The sequence below is a fragment of the Choloepus didactylus genome, chromosome 11 (genome assembly GCF_015220235.1).
Source record: "Choloepus didactylus isolate mChoDid1 chromosome 11, mChoDid1.pri, whole genome shotgun sequence".
Classification (NCBI taxonomy): domain Eukaryota; kingdom Metazoa; phylum Chordata; class Mammalia; order Pilosa; family Megalonychidae; genus Choloepus; species Choloepus didactylus.
The window spans coordinates 35,450,569-35,473,660 of NC_051317.1; the positions used below are offsets into that span (position 1 = coordinate 35,450,569).

Here is a 23,092-nt window from a genome sequence, read left to right on the forward strand (position 1 = left end):
AGTCCTGGGGCATGAACTCCCCCAGAACCCACCACCCACACCACCCACACCTCACCCCAAACCCACAGGTGGTCCCAAATGATAAGTCCTCGGACCATCAGGCGCTACTCCTTTTTGCTTATGCTTGCTTTTTTTTTTTTTTTTTTTTTTTTTTTTAACTGATCTTCAACTCGCCCTCGGGAGGGAAATCTACTAACCTCCACCCTGGACCACACACACACAAAAAAGATCTTTTCTCATGATCTTCTTGCCTAGGTTTCCCATTGTGCTCCACTTGAGCCCCACCCGGACCCAAATTTAAAATCCAGCTTAACTAATTTGAAACATTTTTTGTGTTTCTTTTAGTCTATCTTCCAGAAATGTGGAGAATTTATTAAATTGTCTTTGTGATTAAACGGGGTATATTTTTTAAATGGAGGAAAATGATCAACTTTTGCCTAAGAATCTGACCACTCATAAATGGCTAGTTCTTATTTGGAGCAGTCTCTGTCCCATTCCAGCTTATCATTAAAATAAAAACCATTTACATGCTATTAGGACCCAAGTTTCTAGGAAAGGAAAAGAGGAAGTGGTGACCTCTGAAGATAAACCCTAAGTTCCTTGCTTGCTGACTTTGGCGATGAGGACAGCTGGGCTGCCGACACCAGAAAAGAGGGGCTGGGCACCATGGGCTGCGGTCCCTTGGATGACCCCCGCCCGACCGCTGGGGGACCCCGTCACATGCCTCTGGGGTTCCTACTTTGCAGAGACCCAGGGGAGACCCAGGGCCATGCCCGGCTAGGAGAAGAGGAAGGCAGCAAACCGCACTCGCCCTTGGAGAGGAAGGGGGAAGGACTTCAACTGGTAAATCCCCTTCCCACTTCCAACAAGCCTCTGAAAAGGCCAAAACAACAACCTTTAGCCTAGACAGGGGAGATTCCCAATGGGAATTTATGTAAACACAGCCAGTTACAGAAAAACTGAAACGCAAACCACCATTTGGGGCATTTTTGGCTTCAGAAATAAAGCCTTGAGTACGGAGAGAAGCGAACAAGCTCAAGTTCACTGTGAGCTCAGGGCTCGCTCCCACGTGTCTTCACCAGAAACCCCCTTCACCTGGCTCCCCCCACCCCTACCCCGCAGATGCCAGGTCCTGATCCGGATTGGAGGCTCCTGCCCGCGACACTGGGGCCAGGAGACAACGTCGTCTGAGGGCCCCGGGAGCGCAGTGTTAACTCCAGGCGCTGAAGCGGCCACGCGTTTCAAACCTCGCTCGGGTCCACACCGCCAGCGCGGGGGATATTTTTGACCCCTCTCCCACATGTGCCCTTCAGCTTGCCTGGCCGGGCCAGGTGTCTTGAAGCCTGGTTCTCCAGAGGCTGCACCGCTAGGCTCTGTTCACCTTCGGTCCCCCAGGGCCTCCCCAAGGCCCTGTCTCGGGACTGGTGCCGTCGAGACTGGTGGAAAGGGAAGGAGTGAGGGGAACAGAGAGAGCGGTGGTGTTTCCCCAGTGGTCTCCGAATCCGCCCCTTTGACCCGCGACGCTTCAAGTTAACCCTGCGGCATCTGCGACCCAGGCCCGGGATGCGTCGTCCCCGCCGCGCCTTCCCGCGAGGATTTGGCCCACGGCGCATCCCACTCCCCGGACTCAGGCTCCTCACGGCCAATTCTCACCCCGCCGCGGGCCGGCCAGTGGCTTGCGGTCCTGCTCTTTGCGGTTGGCAGCCAGCCGTGGGGTCAGCGCCCCGACTCCGCAGTGTCGGGCACAGGGTTACTGGCCTCGGCATACGTGGGGAGAAGCCCCCTCCCCTCCCAAGTGTGCCCCTACCGCCGGGGGCTGCCGGACTTCCAACGCCCTTTCCCTGTTTTCCGAGCAACCGTAAAGACACAGCTGGAGCGGATTCTGAGGGGGTCCAAGGGCATGACCCCGGGACTCCGCGGATCTCCACCGGATCGGGGCTCCCCTGGTAACCGCGTGCCTCCAGTTCACACGAGCGCGGACTAAACAGGGAATGGGCCCAGCAGCAGCTCCCTCCTTCCCCCGCCCCGGGCTCCCAGGATGGGCATGGCCTCCCGCTGCTCTCCGCGCCCCGGGGTGTCCCGGGGATTCCCTGGTCTGAAGTCAGCCCGGCCGGGGCGGGGTCGAGAAAGAGGGCTCCGCGCCTCCCACGCGGCGAGAGAAAGTCTTCCCACAGGCGGCGGGCCTTGGGGCTCAGACGCTCCGGGCGCCGGGAGCAGGCTCAGCAGGGCAGCGTCCCCGGACCCCATCCCCGCCCATCCCCGGGCGCGCGGCCAGGGCGGGGCGGGGTGGGGCAGGCCGCCCGCGCCGACACCCTGACGCTCGGCGCTTTAGTTATTTCTTCTGCTTTTCTCGCGCTCGGGTTTCTACTCCCGGGCACAGCCGCCGGGCGCGCCATCCCCGCAGCCCCGACAAGCCCCGGCCTCGCCGTCGTTCCGAGCTCACCAGGCGCCCTCCGCGGCCGCGTCTCCCCGGGGCGGGCACCTCCTCCGCCCGCCGCCCTCCTTCCTCCCGGCCCCGCCCGCGCCCGGAAAGCCCCCGCGGCTCCTCCCACCCCCAGGGGATTTTCTCCAGCCGCCCGAGACTTTTCTCCGCGGACGCCGCCGCCGGGCGCTCGTTTCCGCCGAGCTGGAGCGCGCGGGCCATTGCTTTCCGGGGCCCTCACGGGGCGTGGGACGCTGACCTCGGCGCGCGGCCCCAGCTCCCGCCCAGGGTCCCTGGCATGGTGCTACTGGCCGGGCCCGGGCCGGAGGGCGGCGGGGCGCGCTGCGTGTCCCCCCAGCCGCCGTCCCCGCCCCGGAGCGCGCCAGCTGGGGAGGACCCCGGCGACTACGAGGACTACGAGGACTTCTCGTGTCTGCCCGATACTCGCAGCGTCGCCTCGGACGACTCGTTCTACCCGCGGGGCGGCGAGGAGGAGCGCGGTGCCGCGAGCGCGGAGACAGTCCCGGAGGGCGTCCCGGAGGGGGCGACCCTCCTGCGCGCCGCCTGCGCCAACGATGTGGGGCTGCTGCGGGCGCTGGTGCGGCGGGGGCCGCGCGTCGAGGAGGTTCAGGAGACTGACCGCAACGGCCGGGTAAGCGAGCGTCCCCGCAAACTTCGGGTCCCCTCCCTCCGATCCTCCCCTTTCCCCCCGTGCCACCCTAATTTCGGATCTGCCGGGGTCGCGCGACCACCCCGCCGCCGCCGGGCGCGACTTTTCCTTGCTCTCCGCGCGCGTGGCGCGAGTGGAGTCAAGGGTGGCCTGCCCTTCCCAGGCCGGGGCGAGGGAGGGGGGCGGGTTTCGTCCGCCCTGAGGTCACAGCGCCACCGGGGACCCCGCTAGTCCCACGTCCTCACCGCATCCCCTTCGTTCTCGTCCCTGGAGTCCTTCTGTCCCCGAGTCCGACCTAGGGGAACGCGCTTGGATCCGGGGTTGATGCCTCTCTCGGGGTCTTTCCTACCTGAGCCCCCCTCCCCACGCCCTCAGCCGGTGACCACGCCTTCTCATTTGCAGGGACCAATTCCGCGTGCCTGGCGTCCCATTTGCCCCATCTCCTCCGCCGCGCGCTCTGCCCTTGCCCTTTCCCCTGCGCACCCAGGAATCAGGACGCGACCCTGTCCTCTCCGGCCCGAGCGCCCCGCCCCCGCAGCGCCGGACTCGGGCGCCCGCACGGTGCGCGCCGCGAGCGCGTGCCAGCCTCCGAGGCAGGGCCTGGGGAGGGCACGGACCGGGAGGGCAGGCGGCGGTGGGGAGGTGCGGGGCTTGGGCTAGCCATTAGTTATGCCGAGACTCGGGGACAGCGAGAAGCATTTGGAAAAGGAAAGGAAAACTTGGCCTGAGAAGACTTCAAATGAGTCTGACTCACTCGTAACCCTCTCACCAAGTACTTTGGGAAAAACCGCAAAGTGACCACGATGACCAAGTCCCCGCTCGTCTGGGCTCTCGGACCAACGGCCGCGGTCTCGCCTGATTTTCATGGTCCCCAGGGGGCCCGGTACCTGCCGGCTCAGCCCAGCCCAAACCAGGAACCCACCCAGCAGGAAACAGGTTGGGGACCCTGGCGACCTGTGCCTTTTAGTTTATCTCAAGGGGCAGAGTGGTTTGTTCCTGACTGTTTGGGGACCAGGCTTAGGCGTACGGGAACCTGGGCGAGGAATGTCACTTTTTTGCTTGTACCGTTTTTGGTCCAGTTCAACACAGCGTTTGAACTTGGAGGAGCGGGGTCTGTGGTTATTCTTGTAACAGTATCTGGTGATGCAGGCGTAGGAGCGGCGAGGCGCTGAGAGCTAAGGGGGCCCCCCCTCGGGGCAGCGTCACCCTCTCACCTGGCAGTTTCCTGTCAGGGAGGGGAGGGAAGGGGAGGGATTCCGTACCCGCCTTCCCCAGGTCCTTCACCATATGCGCTGTGAACGCCATCTGGGGCTTAGGAGCGTGTATCTCCAGCCCTACTTTCATTTTTACTAAGGTTGAGTTTTCACCCCCAGATATTTATGTCAGAAACCTCGCTTTTCTGAAGCAGGTGACCTGGGCTGCGTTAGAGGAGCCCCCCACTCAGGTCACAGAGGGTAACTTTCTCCCCCACCTTGTGCAGCCTGGTGATCTCCGGGGAGCTGGGGTGGGCACGCAGGGCCTTGCTCACCCAGCCCCGACTCTGATGCGTCACTGAGCCCAGATATTATGTTTCCTTTGGGGGGTGGGGGTGGGGATGGTTCTGCTACTCAAAAATGACAGTTTGGGAACAGCTGCATTGGCACAAACTTAGAATAATGCAAGCCATCCGCAGGAGGTTTTGGCCTGACTTATTATGTTCCCTGGCCACAGCTTAAAGCCTCTCCTCAGCATCTCTCTACTTCAGTTTCCTCCTCTTTGAAATAGGAACGAAGGCAGTACGTGCCTCCTGGAGCTGTAAGCGTGCAGTATACTCATGCACAGAGCATTGCCTGGCACTCAGAGCCCTTATTTTCTTTCTTGTTCTCTTTCTCACCCACGTGATTTCCCCTTACTTGGTGGTGAGCACCCTCTAGCTTTTTTTCCCTTCTGCCAGCAAAGTTTTTTCTGATTTTTTTTTTTTTTTACAGTGAGGGAGACTTGCTCAGAATGAATGCTGTCTTGCTTCCATGATTTTGTTTCTCCACTTTGGTTCACCTTGTCTTTGCTTGTCACCAGATAATGTACGGGAAAACTGTAGGCTTAAAAACTGCAAGAAGGACCCCTGGGCTCTTTTGTCATCTGATCAGAAGGAACAGGGCCTGTACTCCGTGCTTTGAGAGCAGGGAGGCGGGAGCCTTCACCCTTCCCACTTTCTTCTAGATGCTCTTGATCTAACAACCCCCCCTTCTTGAAAAATTGCTGCAAGAATAAAGTGTTGCAAAAATCTGCATGTATGACAGCGACAAGTGGAGTGGCAAATCATTGCATAAATATTTATTGCACACCTGCTGTGTGTAAGGCACTGGTTAGGTACTTTAGGAGACTCCACGATGAATTAAATAGTCCTTGCCTTAAGTGTTTTAACCTTTTAGTTGAGGTGAGAAGAACTGGAGAGTAGAGGAGGATGTGGACCAGATAACCAGAGGCCAGCCTGGAGGACCTGGCTAAGTTACAGGAAATTGAGAAATAACTGGTTTTACATGCCAGTGTCTAAAGTTGGAGTTGTGGTGCTTCCCCAGGTGGTCACATGACTCTCCCCTCATTGCCTCCAGGTTCTTGTTTAAGGGCACCTTCTCCGAGAGGCCCTTCCAGCTCCCCCGTCTAAGCCGCCAGCACCGGGAGGTAGATAAGGGCAATGCAGACGTTCGGGGGTTGGGAGCTGAAATTGTAAGTAGGGTGGTCATTCGAGAGAGCAGGTGATGCCTCATATCGGGAAGGTACCTGGGGGAAGTGCATTCCAGGCAGAGGATGTGCAACGGTCCAGAGGCCTCCACCGTCTTCCAGCTTGGTCTGCAAGTTTAGGATTAGTGACCATGAAAATCTTTTAAAAAGCATATACTGCTTCTGCTGGGGGAGGAAGACCTGAGAATAGAGAGATAATTGTGTTACCTGCAGAATGAACAGCTTCTCAGTGCCACCCACAGCCATCTCGAAAGGCTTTATGACAGTCGCTGGTCAGTTAAGAACAGAGCTCTGACGAGGCTGGCAGGTGTTCGCTCCGTGTGGCTAAAAAGGGATCTGATGTGTTTTGTTTAAGAAAATGTTTTCCTGGTTCCTGAGATTGTAGACTATTGGATGTGACTCAGCACACAATTTTACTTCCTAAAATGTTTGTTTTTCTGAAAGGATTGCCTGAGTTAATGTGCAACATGTAAATGTTTGTCAAATAATTCTCTGATAACTTTCGAAATGTGCTCCCACTGTAGTTGTGTTATAAATTTTGTTTCCTCTGATGGGGGACCAGTGAAAGCTGCCATAATTCTTTTTCTTAATTCTTCCCGTCTACTTACTGCCTGAGGTTCACCTTTATGTCTTTGATGGTTCTGGAGACAGCAGTGAGAATAGAGGAAATGCTTTTGCTATATTAATTGTTGCAGAATGCCAGTTTGAATGTCAGGTAGCTCTCACATCAAAGGAGGCCCAATTATGCTAACTTTAAAATACAGCACTCCTCTCTTGATGTCATTCTGCTCATGCACACTTAAACTCCAGGGCCCCTCTGCAAAATTTACCAAAGGCCCCTCCACCCATTTGCTTTATTGAAAGATACACCTCATACTCAGAATGGAACTGGTTCCCTTGACTTTTGGGTGCTTTAACGTGTTATGGATTTGTAACTGTGATCGGGACCTTTCTCTTGAAATACACACGAAAAAAATTTGTTTCTTTATTTTGTATTTTTGGTTTTGGTTTTTTGAATGCTACAGGAAGATTTATGAGCTTTGGAATCCCCTTTCCCTAAAATGAGAATCACCTTACTGGAATTCCCTGCCTTTTTCGGGCTGGGCTGATTAGTATGGTGGGTGAACTCCCTTGCTCTTTACTAGAGAAAGTGAATCCTGGCCTCATCCCTCTGTGTTTATTGGCTTATTTGCAGTTGGGCCACCAAGCACAAGGGAGGGCCTGCTTTGCTGTTTGGGAATGTCCTTTAGGGTTTTAGTGACATTGGCACTGAAGAATCCAGCAGAAGATCCGACTCAGTGTCTCAGGATCTGGAACAAAAAAGTCAGCTCAAGTGGGCTTGGAAAAACCCAGGTTGTGGCAGTGAGGTTCAAAGATGTCTCTTTCCTCCACCTGCACTGACCAGGGAGGGGCTGCTCTGGGCTCAAGAGCAGGAGAGGCCCATGTGCATCATAATCTATGGCCACAATACTGCTGCATAACAACCAACTACAGAACCTCAGTGATAATACAACCGTCAGCATTTTGCTAAGGCGGGGGCTCGGCTGGACTTGCTCCCCGTCTGCAGGCAGCTGGTGTTCCTCCAGCAGGCTGGCCCAGGCTTGTCCTCCACGGCCGAGGCAGGGATCCAAGAGCTCAGGCAGGGCCAGTGGGGCCTCTGGAGGCTTCAGCTTGGAAGCAGTTCAATGTCATTTCTGCTGAAGCTAGTCCCAAGGCTATGCCCAGATCAAGGGCGAGGGCTCCTCCCCTCTGGCTGCAAAGTCATCCAGCAAGAGACCCGGAGAGAGGGAGGGGAGGGTTTGGGCCTTTTTTGCAGTTGAGCTACCAGAATAAAGATGAGACTTTGCTTTCCCCCTGGAGCATCTCAAACTGAACCCCTGGCCTTTTAGTGGTGTGCAGTGTACTTTTAGCTCTTGAGTTGGTGGGGGTGGGGAGTGTGGTTTACTGGACGCCACAAGAAACGAAGTCTGAAGAAATCAGGTGGGCTTGTGAGACTCTTCTAGGTGATCGATTATGTTGCTTTGTTGGATGCCACTCCCACATTCTTTTTAATGAGATGCTTTAACAAGGTGAACTGACATGCCCTGTTCTGGTTTCCTAATGCTGCCGTTATACAAAACACCAGAAACGGATTGGCTTTTATAAAGGGGATTTTATTTGGTTACACAGTTACAGTCTTAAGGCCTTGAAGCGTTCGGGTCCCTTCACTGGAGAAAGGCCTTTGGCATCCGGAAGACCTCTGTCATCTGGGAAGGCACCTGATTGGTGTCTGCTTGCTCCCAGGTTGTGTTTCAAAATGGCGTTCTCCAAAGCATCAGCTTTCAACGGCCATCTTCAAAATGTCTCTGTGAGCTGCAGCAGCAGCTCCTTCTGTCTGAGCTTATATAGTGCTCTGGTAAACTAATCAAGGCCCAAGCTGAATGGGCAGGGCCACACCTCCATGGAAATTATCAAATCAGAGTTATCACCTACAACTGGGTGGGTCACATCTCCATGGAAACAACGTAATCCAAAGGTTCCAGCCTAATCAACGCTAATACGACTGGCCCCACAAGATTGCGTTAAAGAACATGGCATTTTGGAGGACACCATACATCCAAACCGGCACATGTCCCTTTGGCCATTTAGGATTATTATTAAAGAAGAGAAAACAGGCGTTGAGTTAAAACAAAAAAATCCCTAGATATCGTGGTGTTTGTGTAAATGTCTTATCTTACAAAGGGCAAAGGGTTAGGTGCTGAATGTGAAAACAAGTAGACCTGATAACCCAATTCAAGTCAGTACTTTAAAATGCTGGTTCCACCCATATTCTATAGATGTGCCTCTGGTCATCAATTTGAAATGAACAGGGTATCTGCTCCATTTGTGTTTCCTGTGTATTTTCTTAAGTAAATAGGCGCCCATACCTGGGGCTTCTCTTTGGACCCCAAAGTGTGTTAGTGTTCCCCAATCCTGATCTCCATCTCTGGATTTTTAATGATTGAGGAAATATCCATTGTCTCATGGTGTTATCATTTTCAGAAACACATAAGTAAATTTGAACAACAACAAGCTTTTACGAAAGGGAGGTCAAGATTTCGGAGGTGCCTTTTGCTAAGTGAGAACTGCTGCCCTAGAAGCTTGGCACTCAAAGTGGGGTCCCAGACCAGCGGAGGAGCACCGGGGAGTTTGGTAGGCCCATCCCAGACCTCTGAACCAGACTGCCTTTCTACCACGTCCCCAGATGGTCTTAAGATAGAACATTGCTTTCGATCCTCCCAGGAGCTCTGTGATAGAGATGGGTGGTCTTTGGTTTCCAGGTGAGTTGCCACCTGGAAAGGTGAAGTCATTTTGGGAAGGTGAAGTCATTTCGCCAAGGTTATACCACTCCTGCGGCTGAGCCCAGAGTCACCTCCCCATCTCCACGATGCCATGCCCCCGGTTTCCCTCCGGTGTCCGGGCACACGGTGCTAGTGTAAAGCAAGTGCTTCGGGCCTGTACCCCCGTCTGTGGACACTGGAATATGACAGTGGAAGGAGCAGTGTTGAAGAGATCCTGTTAGTAGAAACAACTACGGAGATGGTCTTGTCCGTTCCCTGGGAACCTTAGAGGAAGATGTCAAATTTAAATATGTATCACTCACTGCCCCATCACATTTTCATGGTGCCGAGATGGTCTGGCTCAGACCTCCTTTATTTAAAGGTTCTTTAACATCTGGAAAGTAGTTTGTTCTCTTCATAAAATTTCAGCACGTTGGCTCTAAAGAACAAGAAATCTGCTCAGTTTTCTAGGTCCTATTTATAAAGATGAGGCCTTGCTCTTTCATTATGGTATAGAATTAGAACTGAGGCGAACAAGTAATCGGTGAAGCTTTAAGCGTGAAGTTATTTTTGTTTTGTAAAGGATTCTGTTTACTAATCCTAACCTTTTATTTGTTTATATTACATTCATTTTCATGATGGGACATTTCCTCTAGGTACCAAAGCAGAGCACATAGTACTGGGAGTCAGCCACTTGGGACAAGTACCAGCTCACGAAGGCCTGGTTTAATTTAATCGGAAAGGTTTATGTTGGATGTCATGTGTTTGGGTGAAGGTTTCAGAAATGTAGAATGACCCTCTTCATCGAATTTTAGTACTGGAATTAGTGGATTTTGGAGATCGTGGAATCCCAGGATTTTGTAGTGGAAGGCACTGGGGCTCAGAGTGTATGGAGCCTGGTTGTGCCAGGAGAGCTGGGGTCAGCTGAGAATTTACCTCTCCCAGCTGCACACTGAGAAATGGGGAGGCTGGAAATGGGGGGGTGGGAGGTGGTTGGGGAGGGGAGAGTTGAATGTACCATACTCAGGGCATTTTTCACAGATTTCTTTTTCACCCTGTGCCTGTAAAGGAAGACCAAGGGGGAGGTGTTGTTATGAAAATCTTAAACAAATAGATAGGATAGTTCAACTCTTTCAGAATATTTGTTTACTAGTCAAATATTCTTATAATATGCAAGCTGTTATTCAAAATTATTAGTAAGGATGACTTCTGGGAGTTAGGATTGCAGCACAGTAAAAGCTAAAAGTAGTATGTAACTAATTGTAAGTTACTAGAACTCAAGTCCCAGCAGTCTTTAGGCCAGCAGTTCTTTAATGGTTATGAGATGTCCTAGTTTTGCAGAGCTGCCATAAGAAAGTACCTCAAACTGGGGGGCTCAAAACGGCAGAAATTTGTCGTCTCACAGTTCTGGAAGCCACAGGCCCAAAATGAAGTGTCCAGGGCCAGGCTGTCTCCGAGGCTCTAAGGGAGTGTCTGCCCCGGGCCCTCTCCTGGCCCCTGGCTTGCTGTCCATGTCATCTCTGCCTCAGTCGTCAAAGGGTCTTCTCCCTTCCGGCTGTTTCCAAATTTCCCCTTCTTACAAGGACACCTGTCGTGTTGGATAAAAGGTCCCCACTACTCCCATCTGACCTCATTTTATCTTGCTTCATTTCGTCTGTTAACGACCCTGTTTTCAAATCAGATCATATTTTGGCAGACTGGGGATTAGGACTTCATAGCTTTTTAAGGAGACAAAACTCTATCCCTAACATCGGACTAATTGGATCTTCTCTTTCTTCTGGAGTCAGATTTGGTAACTTCTGTTTTCTAGGAAACTCCCATTTTTTCCCTGAGTTTTGCAATTTATCAGTACAGAAGTTTCAAAGAGTTCTCTTTTTAATCTCTGGGGTAACTGTGTTATATCCCCTCTTTCTGTCCTTTTGAATTCAGCTGTTTCTCTTTTATGTGATGAATATTGTCAAAAATATTTATTTTATTAGTCTTTCAGAGAATCAGCTCTTGGCTCTGGATATGTTCCTTTGTTGACTCATTAACTTCTGCTTTTCTTTTTATTTCCTTTCTTCAGTTTTATTCTTCCAATAAATTTCCCTAAAACTACCACTTTTACTTTTCCTGCAAGTTTTGATATGTAGTATTTTTATTACTACTCTGTTCTCATTTACATTGCAATCTTTCTTTTGACCTGGGAGTTATTTATAATAATGTTTTAAAGTTTTTAAATATTCTTAAGCTTAAAAATTTTTTTTTCTAACCTACTTCAGAGAGCTTGTCGTGATACCACTTCTTTGACATTGGTTGGGACTGGCTTTACAGCCTACTGGGTCAGTAATTCTAAATCATAGTCATGTGACCTTATAGGCTTTCTTCAAAGGAAGTAAAAACAATTACAAATATAAAATAACATGTCATTAACTTTTAGTAAAACAGATAAGAAAGATGTGGAGAAGTTACTAAAATACATGAAGAAGAAAATATATTTTATTCAAGAAGGTTGGGAAGTAATTCTTTTAGACAGCTTGGTGGAACGATGGTGTATTTATGTGGTGTGTGTGCCTGCATGTGCGTGTGTGTGTGTGTGTCTTGTATTAAGAGAATTTGCGGGCAGGGGAGGGGGCTGGTGGTAGCCACAAAGACCCCGAGTGGCACAAAGGAGAGGCTGCAGGTTTTGGCTGTGGAGGACAGTATTTGATGGTGGCACCTGTTTGTAGATCCATGAGGTCAGATTTTAAGATGAAGTGGGAGGTTAAAAATCCTGGGTGTCGTTAGCATGTATGTATGTCAGAGAATTTAGAAGACTCCATTTTTACATGGTGCTCCTGAATTCGAAAGACAATTGAAGACCGGTTTTACTTATTTCTACTGTCAGAGATCCAGACGTTGAGGTGGAAGTGAAGTCTCCTGTGGCAGCCTGCGGGGTGCAGGATTGTAGTGGAGTGGTGGGATTTGAGAGCAGTTTCAGAAGAACAGATGTGTGCTTCCAAGGGCGTTAGATGCCAGCTCCAAGGAAATTCAGATGGAAAGTGGGACGGAGAAGGAAGCATTTCTCGCTGGCCTGTTTTTGCAAGGCTAACTGGCTCTTGATTGAGAGTGCACACGTCTGGCGAAGAACATTCCAGCTGAGAAGCAGGGACAGAGGCAGAGATGGAGGCAGCAGGAGGGGTGCTTGCTTCCTGGGGAGCTGTGCCCACAGGACATGCCAGTGAAGGGTGTCACCGAGGTGTTTAATAGCACATTTGCTGAGACAAGCGATGGCAGAGAAGTTGGTTTAAAAATAAACGCAGTCTCTCTCTAAGCCAACTCTGCAGATGAACTCGGTGCCCTCCCCACTACGTGGGACCTGACTCCCAGGGGGGTAAATCTCCCCGGCAACATGGGACATGATTCCCGGGGATGAGCCTGGACCCAGCATCGTGGGATTGAGGAAAGCCTTCTGGATCAAACGGGGGAAGAGAAATGAAACAAAATAGTTTCAGTGGCTGAGAGATTTCAGATGAAGTCAAGAGGACATCCTGGAGGTTATTCTTATGCATTGTATAGATACCCCTTTTTAGTTTTAGTGTATTGGAATAGCTAGAAGGAAATACCTGAAACTGTTGAACTGCAGCCCAGTAGTCTTGATTGTTGAAGATGATTGTATATGTGTAGCTTACATGGTGTGACTGTGTGATTATGAAAACCTTGTGGCTCCCACTCCCTTAAGCCAGTTGTGGACAGATGAGAAAAGGGGGACAAAAATTAAATGAATGACAGGGGGGATGGGAAGTTTTGGGTGTTTTTTTTTTACTTTAATTTTTATTCTTATTCTTTTTTGTGTGGTAATGAAAATGTTCAAAAATTAATTGTGATGAATGCACAACTGTATAATGTGAACAATTGATTGTATATTTTGGATGATTGTACACTTCGGGTGACTGTATGATATGTGAATATATCTCAACAAAATTGAATTTAAAAAAAAATAAAGGCAGGCCAGGAAATTATATTGAGCAAGAAAAGCCAATCTCAAAAGAATATATACTTTTTTGTTGTTGGTTTTTGATTAGGGCAGTTGTAGGTTTTAAAGAAGGGGAGAAGGAACAGAATTCCCTTGTATTCCACAACCTATCCAGTTTTCCCTGTTATTAACATTTGGCATGATGGTGCCATCCTTACAGTTGACGAAACCATATTACAATTATATTGTTAGTTATAGTCCATAGATTACATTAGGGTTCACTCTTTGTGTTGTGTAGTTTTATGGGTTTTTAAAATCTTTATTCTGGTCACACGTATATACAGTCTCCCTTCCCATTTTAACCACTTACAAGTATAAGACTCAGTGTTAAGTATATTCACACTGTTGTGCCCCCATCACCACCATCCATTCTCAAACCTTTTCTGTCGCCCCAAACAGAAACTGGCAGCCAATTAAGCACCAACTCCCCCCTCCTCACCCCCACCCAGCCCCTGGGAACCTGGATTCTAATTTCTTGCTCTATGAATTTGCATATTCTAATTATTTCATATACATGAGCACATATGATATGTGTCCTCCTGTGCCTGGCTTACTTCACTCAACATGATTTTATCTAACATTCTCGTATTAATGCAGTTACGGAGGTGCAACGCAGGGGCTAGGGTTTGGGGGAGGGGAGGAGGAGGAGGATGTGACTGTGAAGAGGTGTCCCCAGGGAGCCTGGTAGCCAGGAGACAGTTCTGCCTCCTGATCGTGGTGGAAGCTGCACATGTGATACAATTGCATAGAACTGCATAGATACAGTTGCATAGATGCAATTGCCTGTGTACCTGGTGATGTGAGTAAATTCTGTGACTTGCACCAATGTCAGCTTCTTGGTGTTGCTATTGTTCTATAATGATGCAAGATGCTAACATTGGGGAGGAGGGGTGAGGGGGTCGTGGACCCTTCTGCATGCTATTTTGCAACTTCCTGTGAATCTATAATTATTTAAAAATTAAAAAGAAATTGAAAGCCACGCATTACCTTTGCGCTATAGTCCGTAGCACCATGGATAGCTGTCGTTTTGGAAACTGAAGCAGGGCCAGGCCTATTTAATACTCTGGTGGGGAACACCTGGGAATATTGGGTGTCCGAACCCCTTGCTACCTAAAGTGTGGTGTATGGACCAGCAGCATCGCATCCTCTGGGAATTTTCCCAAATGCAGAATCCCAGGCCCCTCCTCAGACCTACTGAGTCAGAATCTGGATTGTAAGAAGGTCTCAGGGTAATTTTTATGGACTTCTCCGGAGTAGAACTTTTCTTAACGTAAAAATTGAGTCTGGCTTAGGATGCTTATGTGATCCTGGAGACGTTACCCCACATTTTCAACCGCAGTCTCCTCTAGACCCCACCTAGAAAATGGGGAAGCTTATTTTGAGGATAATAATGCCTCATAGCGGTTCTGGGCCGATGAAATGAGTAACTTATGGAAAATACTTGCCAGGTAATACTCAGTAAATAGCACTGTTGTTTCTTCGGGCGAGTTAGGTGCTGGGTTCCAGTGATCAGGGCTGCAGTTTCAGCCTCAGCCAAGAGAGCGGTTGGAAGCAAAGTGGGTGTTGAATGCAAGAGGAGTAGCAAGGAAAGTGGTGTCAGCTCAGGGAGGACTTTCGTAACCTCTACAAGTGCAGTTGCTGTGAGCGGGAAGGAAGCCGTGTGGGAGAAGACGAGGAGGGCGCAGAGCAGGGGCTGCGTCTTGGGGGCACCTTTGATGGAGGTTGCGTGAAGGAAGAGACCCAGTCGAAGGCCCAGACTCCTGGAAGCAGAGTACTGGGAGGCCTTCAAGGATGGCAGGGGCGACTGTTGGGCCTTTAACATTTTCCTTGATGTTGCGGTTTGCTAATGCTGCCGTTATGCAAAACACCAGAAATGGATTGGCTTTTATAAAGGGGGTTTATTTGGTTACAAAGTTACAGTCTTCAAGACATGAAAGTGTCCAAAGAAAGGCATCAACAATAGACTACCTCCCCTGAAGAGCAGAGATGGCCTCTGGAAAACCTCTGTCTGCTGGGAAGGCACGAGGCTGGCGTCTGCTCCGGGTTCTGGCTTCAAAATGGCTTTCTCCCAGGACGTTTCTCTTTAAGCGTCTGAGGGTGTTCTCTTAGTTTCTCCCAGGCAAACTCTGCTAGCCAAAGTCTGCTTTCAACGGCTGTCTCCAAAATGTCTTCCTTGGCTGTAACACTGAGCTCCTTCTGTCTGAGCTCTTATAGGGCTCCAATAAACTAATCAAGACCATGCTCAATGGGTGGGGCACACCTCCATAGAAATAATTTAATCAAGGTATTACCCACAGTTGGGTGAGTCACATCTCCATGGAAACAACCTGATCCAAATATCCCACAGGATTGGATTAAAACATGACTTTTAGAGGGACATAATATATCCAAACCAGCAAACATGAGTACAGATCAGTGCAAAGAGCCCTGCAGTTGGGGCTCTGGGCTTTCCCAGGACTTCCAAGGACTGATTCTGCTGTGCCCTGTCCTCTGGGGTCCCAGTGTCCCCCCTGTAAATGGAGGCAGCTGCCCTGGATCCCCGAAGTTCCTTTCTGTTTCTCTTTCTTTTTGCCATTGTCAAGGCAGGCATTCCAAAGGGCGTGACCCTCCCCACTCACATTGGGAGAGTCTGTCTGTAATGTTTGCTTCTAGGCCTTCCAGCTTCTGTATTCTAAAGCTTGGGGGACAATAGTCATCTGCTAAAAAGAGCGGCAGTGACAGCTGCTCGGTCAGTGTTGTTGGACTGTGAGTGGGGCTTCTTTTCTGAGGTTAGGCTTCCAGGAATTGCAATCTGTTGGCAGCAGAGCCGGGCTAAGCTGAACTGAGTTGAGGAGACTTTGAACCTCGGTGGCTGCCCTGGGAGATACTTTTGTTACTGGGAGAAGCACCTTCCTGCTGACTGGTGTGCTTAGAGGTTCCAGATCTTTGGAGGATTTGTTTCTTCTGGAGTGAGAGGTGCAAGGGCTACAAAAAGCATGTTTGAGAACGCTGACGCAGCCTGTCACGGGCACAGTGGGACAGGGAAGGAGCTGACCCTCGGTGCATCTTGTCACCTGCACATCCTCCTCTGTTTAAGGGTGGGGTGGAGCAGACCATCTCTGAGGTCCCACCGGGCTCAGCCAGGCTCACCCTCCGTGCGCTATGAAGGGTGGGGAGGCTGCATTCATCAGGCACATGTGGGCCCTTTAGGATGACCAGCTTACCTGGGATTGGTAGGATTTGCCATGGAAAGGCTCTTATCCTGGGAACCTCCCCCCATCCCTCCTGAGTTGGGACTGCCCCCAAAGCCATACCTAAGAGAAGCTGAAGGACCCACCAACCCCTCATTCCACCTTGAGCTGTATCTGAAACCCATCCTGGAATAAAGCTGCTGTTCTGAGTTTATTATGTGGCCCCTGGCAGGGAAGATTCAGCCCAGGCTAGTTCTGTTAGAATGGGTTTTTATCACACGAGAGCTGTCACCCAGCTGGGGCAGGGCCTGAGGGGGGTGGCACGCAGCACCGATGCTTCTTCTTTGTGGACTTCTATGGTTCAGGGGTGACCTGGATCAGAGACAGCCCATGGGGGAGAAAAGTAGAATAAGTACAGTTTTCTTAAAAATTCAGTTTATTAAAATGCACTAGGGAAACTATAGCAAATTGTTTTATGAGAAATAATCATTAAAATTTTTCCTTTGGAGTAAACAAATTTGAATCCATTGGGTTTATTTAGAATGAGGCACAAGTTTATTGAGTTAATTAAAAAAAAGTTTCATCTTATTTGTTAAAGGCATTGTCTTACAGTGACCCTACTAAGAATTTCTGTTGGGTCCAGAAATACTTAGACACCATTAACTTATTTTTATTGCCTTATTTTAATTTAAAAACTCACATCAACCTGTTGTTTGCATCTGGCAGGTTCCTTTTTACCAGTTTGCAAATGGGTTGATTTCTGCATATGAGTTTTTCCGTATACTTAAAAGCTGTGTTTACTTATCAATCACATAGTAACACTAGGAAAAAGTCTCCGTTGGGTAATGGTTTTTTTCAAAGGAGTGAATATTCCTGACCTTTTGCTTTAAAAACAAATACTGAGTGAATAATAAAAACAGTTGTGTTTAAAATATCTTTCCACTTGCAGAAGAGATATATAGTTTTTCAGTATCTAAATAAAACCGAAGGTACATGACTTTTAAAAAGTCACTTTCACTCAATAAATCCCAGGGTATCTATCTGGAAAATTGGATGGTTTCACAGATAAGTGATTTCCAGCCCTCAAAATGTAGAATTCTATTATTTTGTTTATTTTGTGATTTTTCATTTAACATCTAAATAAGTAAAATTAAATAATTAAAATTAGAGTCACAGGATGCCTAGGAACAGAAAAAATATATATATACATAAATATACATATACATAGCTATATCTTTTTTCTGTATCTCTATCTATATTTATCTATCGCTATATCTGGATATAAAATGGAAGCTAATTAAAATCTTTAAACTTCTTAATGATGGGAAATCCCCAGACTGCAAACTAGAAGAGTCATTTCAAATGGAAAGTAAAGAAAAATGATCCTTTTTAAGTAGCTTTCTTGAGATATGATTAACATACCATAAAATTCATCTATTAAAAAGAGTACAATTCAGTGGTTTTTAGTATATTAGTAAATATGTGCAGCCATCACTCCAGTCAATTTTGGGACGTTTTCATCACGTCCGAAGGGCACTTTGTACCTTCGATTCCCCTCCCGACCCCGTCCCACATCCTAGGCCACCACGGGACTGCTTTCCAGATCCACTCACATTATTTATGGGAGGATTGTTCTGAAAGAACTAGACTGTTGTTCTCTCCACCACAGACCTGGGACCTGCCGTGTGCTCGACCCTGTGGCTTTCGTTAGTTTCATCTTCCACAATCTCCCCATAAATTTCATATAATATACAGCGTGTGATAAGAAATTAAGATTTTAAGAAAGTATGTCAAGCCCCAAGCTTGACCCATTTTCCGTTTAGCAGCTGAGCCTTCCTCTTATTTGCCTGTTGGTTTTGCTGACCGTAGATGTCTGCGTGTGGCCCCCCCAAGCCCCCTCCCGGTTCGGCAGCTTTGGCATCTCCGGGGACCCACCTGGGCAGCCGTGACAGTCCCCGGGGAGGGTTAGGCTGAGCCTAACTAGTCCCCAGGCCTGCTGGGTGCAGAAGGTTGCCGGTCCCCACGGGGCCTCCCCTTGCTTCATCTTCCGTTTGGTGCTTGGGTGGGTTCCCCCGGCCCGGCCTGGCCTGGCCCCTCCTTTGGAAGGAGACTGAGGCTGGTTGCCCTCAACCTGGCCTGGCTCCCCGCTTCCTCTCCTGGCTGCTGCCCCGGCTGAGCAGACCCCACTGCCCTTGCCTGTGCCAGGGCGTCAGGGCCTGGGGCTCGGCCCGCGCTGGCTGCACCTCCCTGGATGTGCAGGCACAGAGCCCGGGGCACTGGCAGCTCCTCCCGCCTGTCCTGCACCGTGTCCCTCCATTACCTCCTCCCTGGCCCCTTCCTTTGCTCCCCCTCTGCTAGTCCCATCCTTCTTGCAAACATTTGCATCCTTCCTGTCATTAAAAAGGTTGAAAAAAAGCAAACAGCCAAGCCCCAGGCCTGCTCGCCAGGGGTAGGCCCCGCCAGGCTCTGGGATGCTGGGAGGCACGGCCCTGCCCTCAGCCCCCTTCAGCCAAGACCCCTTCCCGTTGGCCTCGGGGCGTTTTCACTGACCACTCAGGGCTTCGGCCTTCTCAGGCTGCCCCTTCCCCGCTCTTTGACTTCTCTGTGGGGCATCGGGAAGGCCTTCCAGCCTCACCACCCACCCTCGGCTCACCCTACTTTGAATCCTGACTTACTCCCACCCCCCACCCCCCGAGACCAATGTAGTGGGTTGAATTATGTCCCCCAAAAGATATGTTGAAGTCCTAGCCCCCCCCCCAATACCTGGACTGTGGCCTTACCTGGAAATAAGGTCTTTGCAGATAGATTGACACCAAGACGAGGTCGTGCTGCAGTAGGGTGGCCCTAAACCAAGCGACTGGTGCCCTCACAAGGAGACACAGACACATGAGGAAGAGGCCGGGTGGTGACCGAGGCTGGAGTCATGCAGCGGCCGGGCACCAGCCACCTGGCATCGCCAGGAGCCTCTGGTAGCTGGGACAGGCAGGGAGGACCCTCCCTTGGAGCCCGCAAGGGAGTGTGGCCCTGTGGCACCTCGATTTCGGCTGTCTGTCCCCCAGAGATGATACATCTCTCCTGTGTTAAGCCACCTACTTCGTGGTCCTTTGTTACAGCAGCCCTAGGAAACCTAGACGGGCAGTACGGGCAGAATTGGAAAGTGACATCCCTTCCTTGGGTGGTGGCCCCGTACCAGGGGCAGGCCTGGAGGGCATAGTACGGGCTGGGTTTCAGACCCCCTCGCCCTCAGCCAGCTGCCCTGGGTGGTTAGTGGCCTGCAGGTCGCCCACGGCAGCCTGGCCTCCGGGCTGCCGATCCGGAAGCTCTTGCAGAAGGCTCTGCAGCTGGGCTGCTCCGGCCGGAACCTCCTCCTTGGTCCCTCCTGGCCTCGGTTTACTTCTGGAGGCTGCCCGCTGCCCGGTCTCACTCTGGCCTTCTGGGTTCTCTTCCGCGGCCCATCCCCTGAGGCTGTCCTCAAAGGCTCGTCCCTCTCTCCCTTAGGACGTCCCCACTTTTGCACAGTGGTGGCAGCTGGGATCGGTGGCCGGCCTGGCCCTGGACCACTTCCCCTAGTGTCAGACTTGCACCTGCAGTTGTCTGCAGGACTTCCCCAGAGACCTCCTTTACAAGTCTGAAACACAGCTCACCACCTCTCCCCACCATCTCGCCTCCAGGGCCGGCTCTCTGGGCATGTGGCCCGGGCGGTGCACGACCCGGTGCCTGGTGTCATGCTCGGCCCTTGCTGTCGAAGGCGACCCTGTGGGTCCTGGGTCCTTGCCCGGCACGGCAAGATTGACTCGTCACACTGGTTTGGTCGCAAAGAAAAGTGATTTAATAGCCAATGGAGACAGGGACTCTTCGTCTCAAACAGACCTGCCTCCCCAAAGGGTTGTGAGAGCTAGGATTATATCCATCATCGGGATCAAAGAAAATTAGAGACGAACAGAAGGAAAAACAGGGAGAGGACATTGATGGATTTTTCGGGTAATGAGAAAAGTTACAGAGTACAATAAAACATTGCACAGATGTGACTAAAATGTAAACATTTGGTCCGGAGACTGGCCGTTTGTTCAAGGGAACATTTGGTGAGGTTTGAAAGTCTGCTTATTGTTCGGGTTGATCGGCTCTCCCTTTGTCAGAAAGCTTGGCATGACCGAGTAAGATTTGACTTGGTTTTATCAGCATAGCTGGGAATTAAGAAACTTAATTGCGAGGGATTTTACAAAGAATGACAAAGTTTTGATGCTGTGTTGCCTTATCAAGGATGGGAACTGAGAAACCCAGTTGCAGGAATAAAGAGTAATGCAGTGTTCTCATCATCAAAGATGGGAACTGAGAGACCTAGTTGCAGGGGCTTTTTCACTATCTTGACATTCTTGATGAATTCTGAACAAGGGGCCCGACATGTGTTTTGCTCTGGGCCCTGCAAATCTCCAGCTGGGCCTGGCTGCCTCTCTGCTTCTCATTGCCCATATTTGCAACCCTGGGGTCAGCCTCAGCCCAGAAGTTTCCAAGCTCTGGACAATCCATAGTGATGGTCCCCACTTTTGTTGGGGTCTTCCTCCCACCTAATTTAGGACTTGGAGATATCTCAACTGAACTAATGCCTCTGTGGTCTCTCCTCGAGCCTCATCACTTTCTGGTCTCTTCTGCCACCGCTTCTGGATTTACTCGCTTATGTGCAGCTTTTTATTACAACAGCATCATCATCTTTGGAAGCTCTTCCTTTCCTGTTTTCAAGGCCCTCCCCAATAAGTGCTCCAAATGCCTGATTTTCCACTGTTTTCCTTTGCATCGAAGTAGCTGGGTGACTTGCTCCCCCCCCCCAGCCATCTGCTGTGTCCCCCCTGCTCTCCCACCCTCCAGCCATGTGTCAGTCCTCCACCCCCCTTGCCCAGCCATGGCTGATTTTTATGTTCCCTGGAACACTCACCCTCCATTCACTCTGTAACTGAGAAGTTAGAATTTGGGGGATGATTATGATTACTGAACCATTATATAGATATTCTTTTTTACTCTCTGGTATTTTAGAATAGAAAGAGGGAAATACCTGAAATCTCTGAACTGTAACCCAGCTGCCTTGATCTCTGGTAATGATTGTATAATGATGTAGCCTTTATCTCGTGACCCTCACTCACCTGTACCCCTCCATCCTGTTTTTCAACTTTAGAGTCTTGTGATCACTAAAAACAGCCCCCAGTGTTTACTAATGAGGGGCCGTGGGGCAGCCCAGAACTAACCCACTCCAATTCCAAATCATCCCTAACCTTGTCATCTCGAGCCATTGTGCTCATTAACCTGTCAATCTTTTGGTACAATAAACTATCAGAGTTACTGGAGTGCAGGGAGACAGATTTTTGGGCTGAAAGCCCACCTCATTTCCTGCTGTACGCCTAGCAATAAACACTTTCTATCTTTGAATCTCCCGGGGTCCCAGGAATTGGTCATCTGAGTGCACTGGGCAGAGAACCCACTGCTTTTGATCCGTATCAACTCTTGGCTTCAAGGCCAGTCTCAGACCTCCCCTTCCTCAGGAACTTTTCCTGTGCCCTGTTGCTGGATGACGTCTCCCTGACTTTGGCTTCTCATCACAATTTCTCACTCTTTTATGAAACTCCTTTCTTTCCGCTTTGTTTTACAGTAATTTTCCCATCTTTATTTTCTCTCCAAGTTTGGAAAACTCTCCAAGAGGGAAGATCCTTGGTGTCCTCTTTAATCTAGTAGAGTGTTTTGCACGTGGTAGGTGATTGGTACATGCTCCTCAAACTAAATTGGGATACCGTGTCCAGCTGCCAGTTATTATGCCTTTGATTTAGAAAACACTGAAGAACAGAGCAGGGCTTCTCAGCTTTAACACTACTGGCATTTTGGGCAGTTGATGCCTTGTTGGGGGTGGGAGCTGTCCTGTGCATTGTAGGACGTTGAGCAGCAGCCGTGATCTCTGCCCCTGGAGGTCAGTAGCACCCCTCTGCCCCCCCCCCCCCAGTTGTGACAACCCTAAATTTCTCTAGATACTGTCAAATGTTATTTCCTGTCTGGGCGGAGAGCCAGTGAAACAGAATGAAGTAAAATAGTTGGAGTTGTGAATGTGGGAAACCCTTTTACATGGACAAATTCTTAAGGTCTTCTAAGGATCTATAGTATTTGTCATGGCTGGTTGCTTTCTTCTGCCTCTTCCTCACCAAAAATTGTGTCAGGTATTTATTTTAAGATAAAGATTCTACATGTTACATTTTCAGGTCCTCTGAGGTGCTCCTATTGTATAAAATGAGAACTACCTGCTGTGAGACGGCTTAGCACTGTAAGCATCTCTAGGTTTCTTGCTGGAGTGTGTTTGCCCTAGCCGTGGCTCTTGGAAGATTAGCCTTTGGCTGTGTTTTCCTCTTGGAGCCACCGTGGGGCTGGCTGTGCTTTTTAAAATGTAAGTGAGATTAGCCCCAAGAGGCATGAAATTTCCACTCTGCATTTCACAGCGTTTGCCTTTCGTGATCGTTTCCCATTGATCCATGCCAGGAGCAGTTGGCATCGAGAAGGTGTGGGGGCAGCCACCAAATGCTCAGTGACAGTGAAATTGGTAATGAGGGACTGAGACGCCAGGGCTGAGGCGTTCCCGCGGCTGGCAATAGTGCGTGATATGCGTCTTACCAAGAACGCTGTGCCTTTGGTTTTGATTTTCCAAGGCATTTTTATTAGCTAATCATTCTTCAAGCAAACACTCTCTGTGCTGCAAATTCTTCCTTTAAAAAGCAATATCACAAAAATGATTTGCATTAAATATACTTCTCGATTCTGGAGGAGATGCCTTCTTTCCTGTTTAAT

The 23,092-nt window shown here is 49.8% G+C and overlaps 1 protein-coding gene across 4 annotated transcripts in view; it reads left to right on the plus strand.

The window, feature by feature from the left end:
* Positions 1-2,207: 2,207 nt before the first annotated feature.
* The window catches only part of ANKRD33B (ankyrin repeat domain 33B), an 89,934-nt gene continuing 69,049 nt past the window's right edge, over positions 2,208-23,092 (plus strand). For 2 of the 4 annotated variants that reach the window (XM_037798924.1, XM_037798923.1), the window contains exon 1: positions 3,339-4,028. In XM_037798924.1, coding sequence (XP_037654852.1) covers positions 3,957-4,028 — 72 coding nt within the window. In that variant the 5' untranslated portion in view covers positions 3,339-3,956. Of the gene's footprint in view, positions 3,075-3,338; positions 4,029-23,092 lie in introns of those variants that run through there. The other 2 variants (XM_037798921.1, XM_037798920.1) reach the window with 2 other exon arrangements.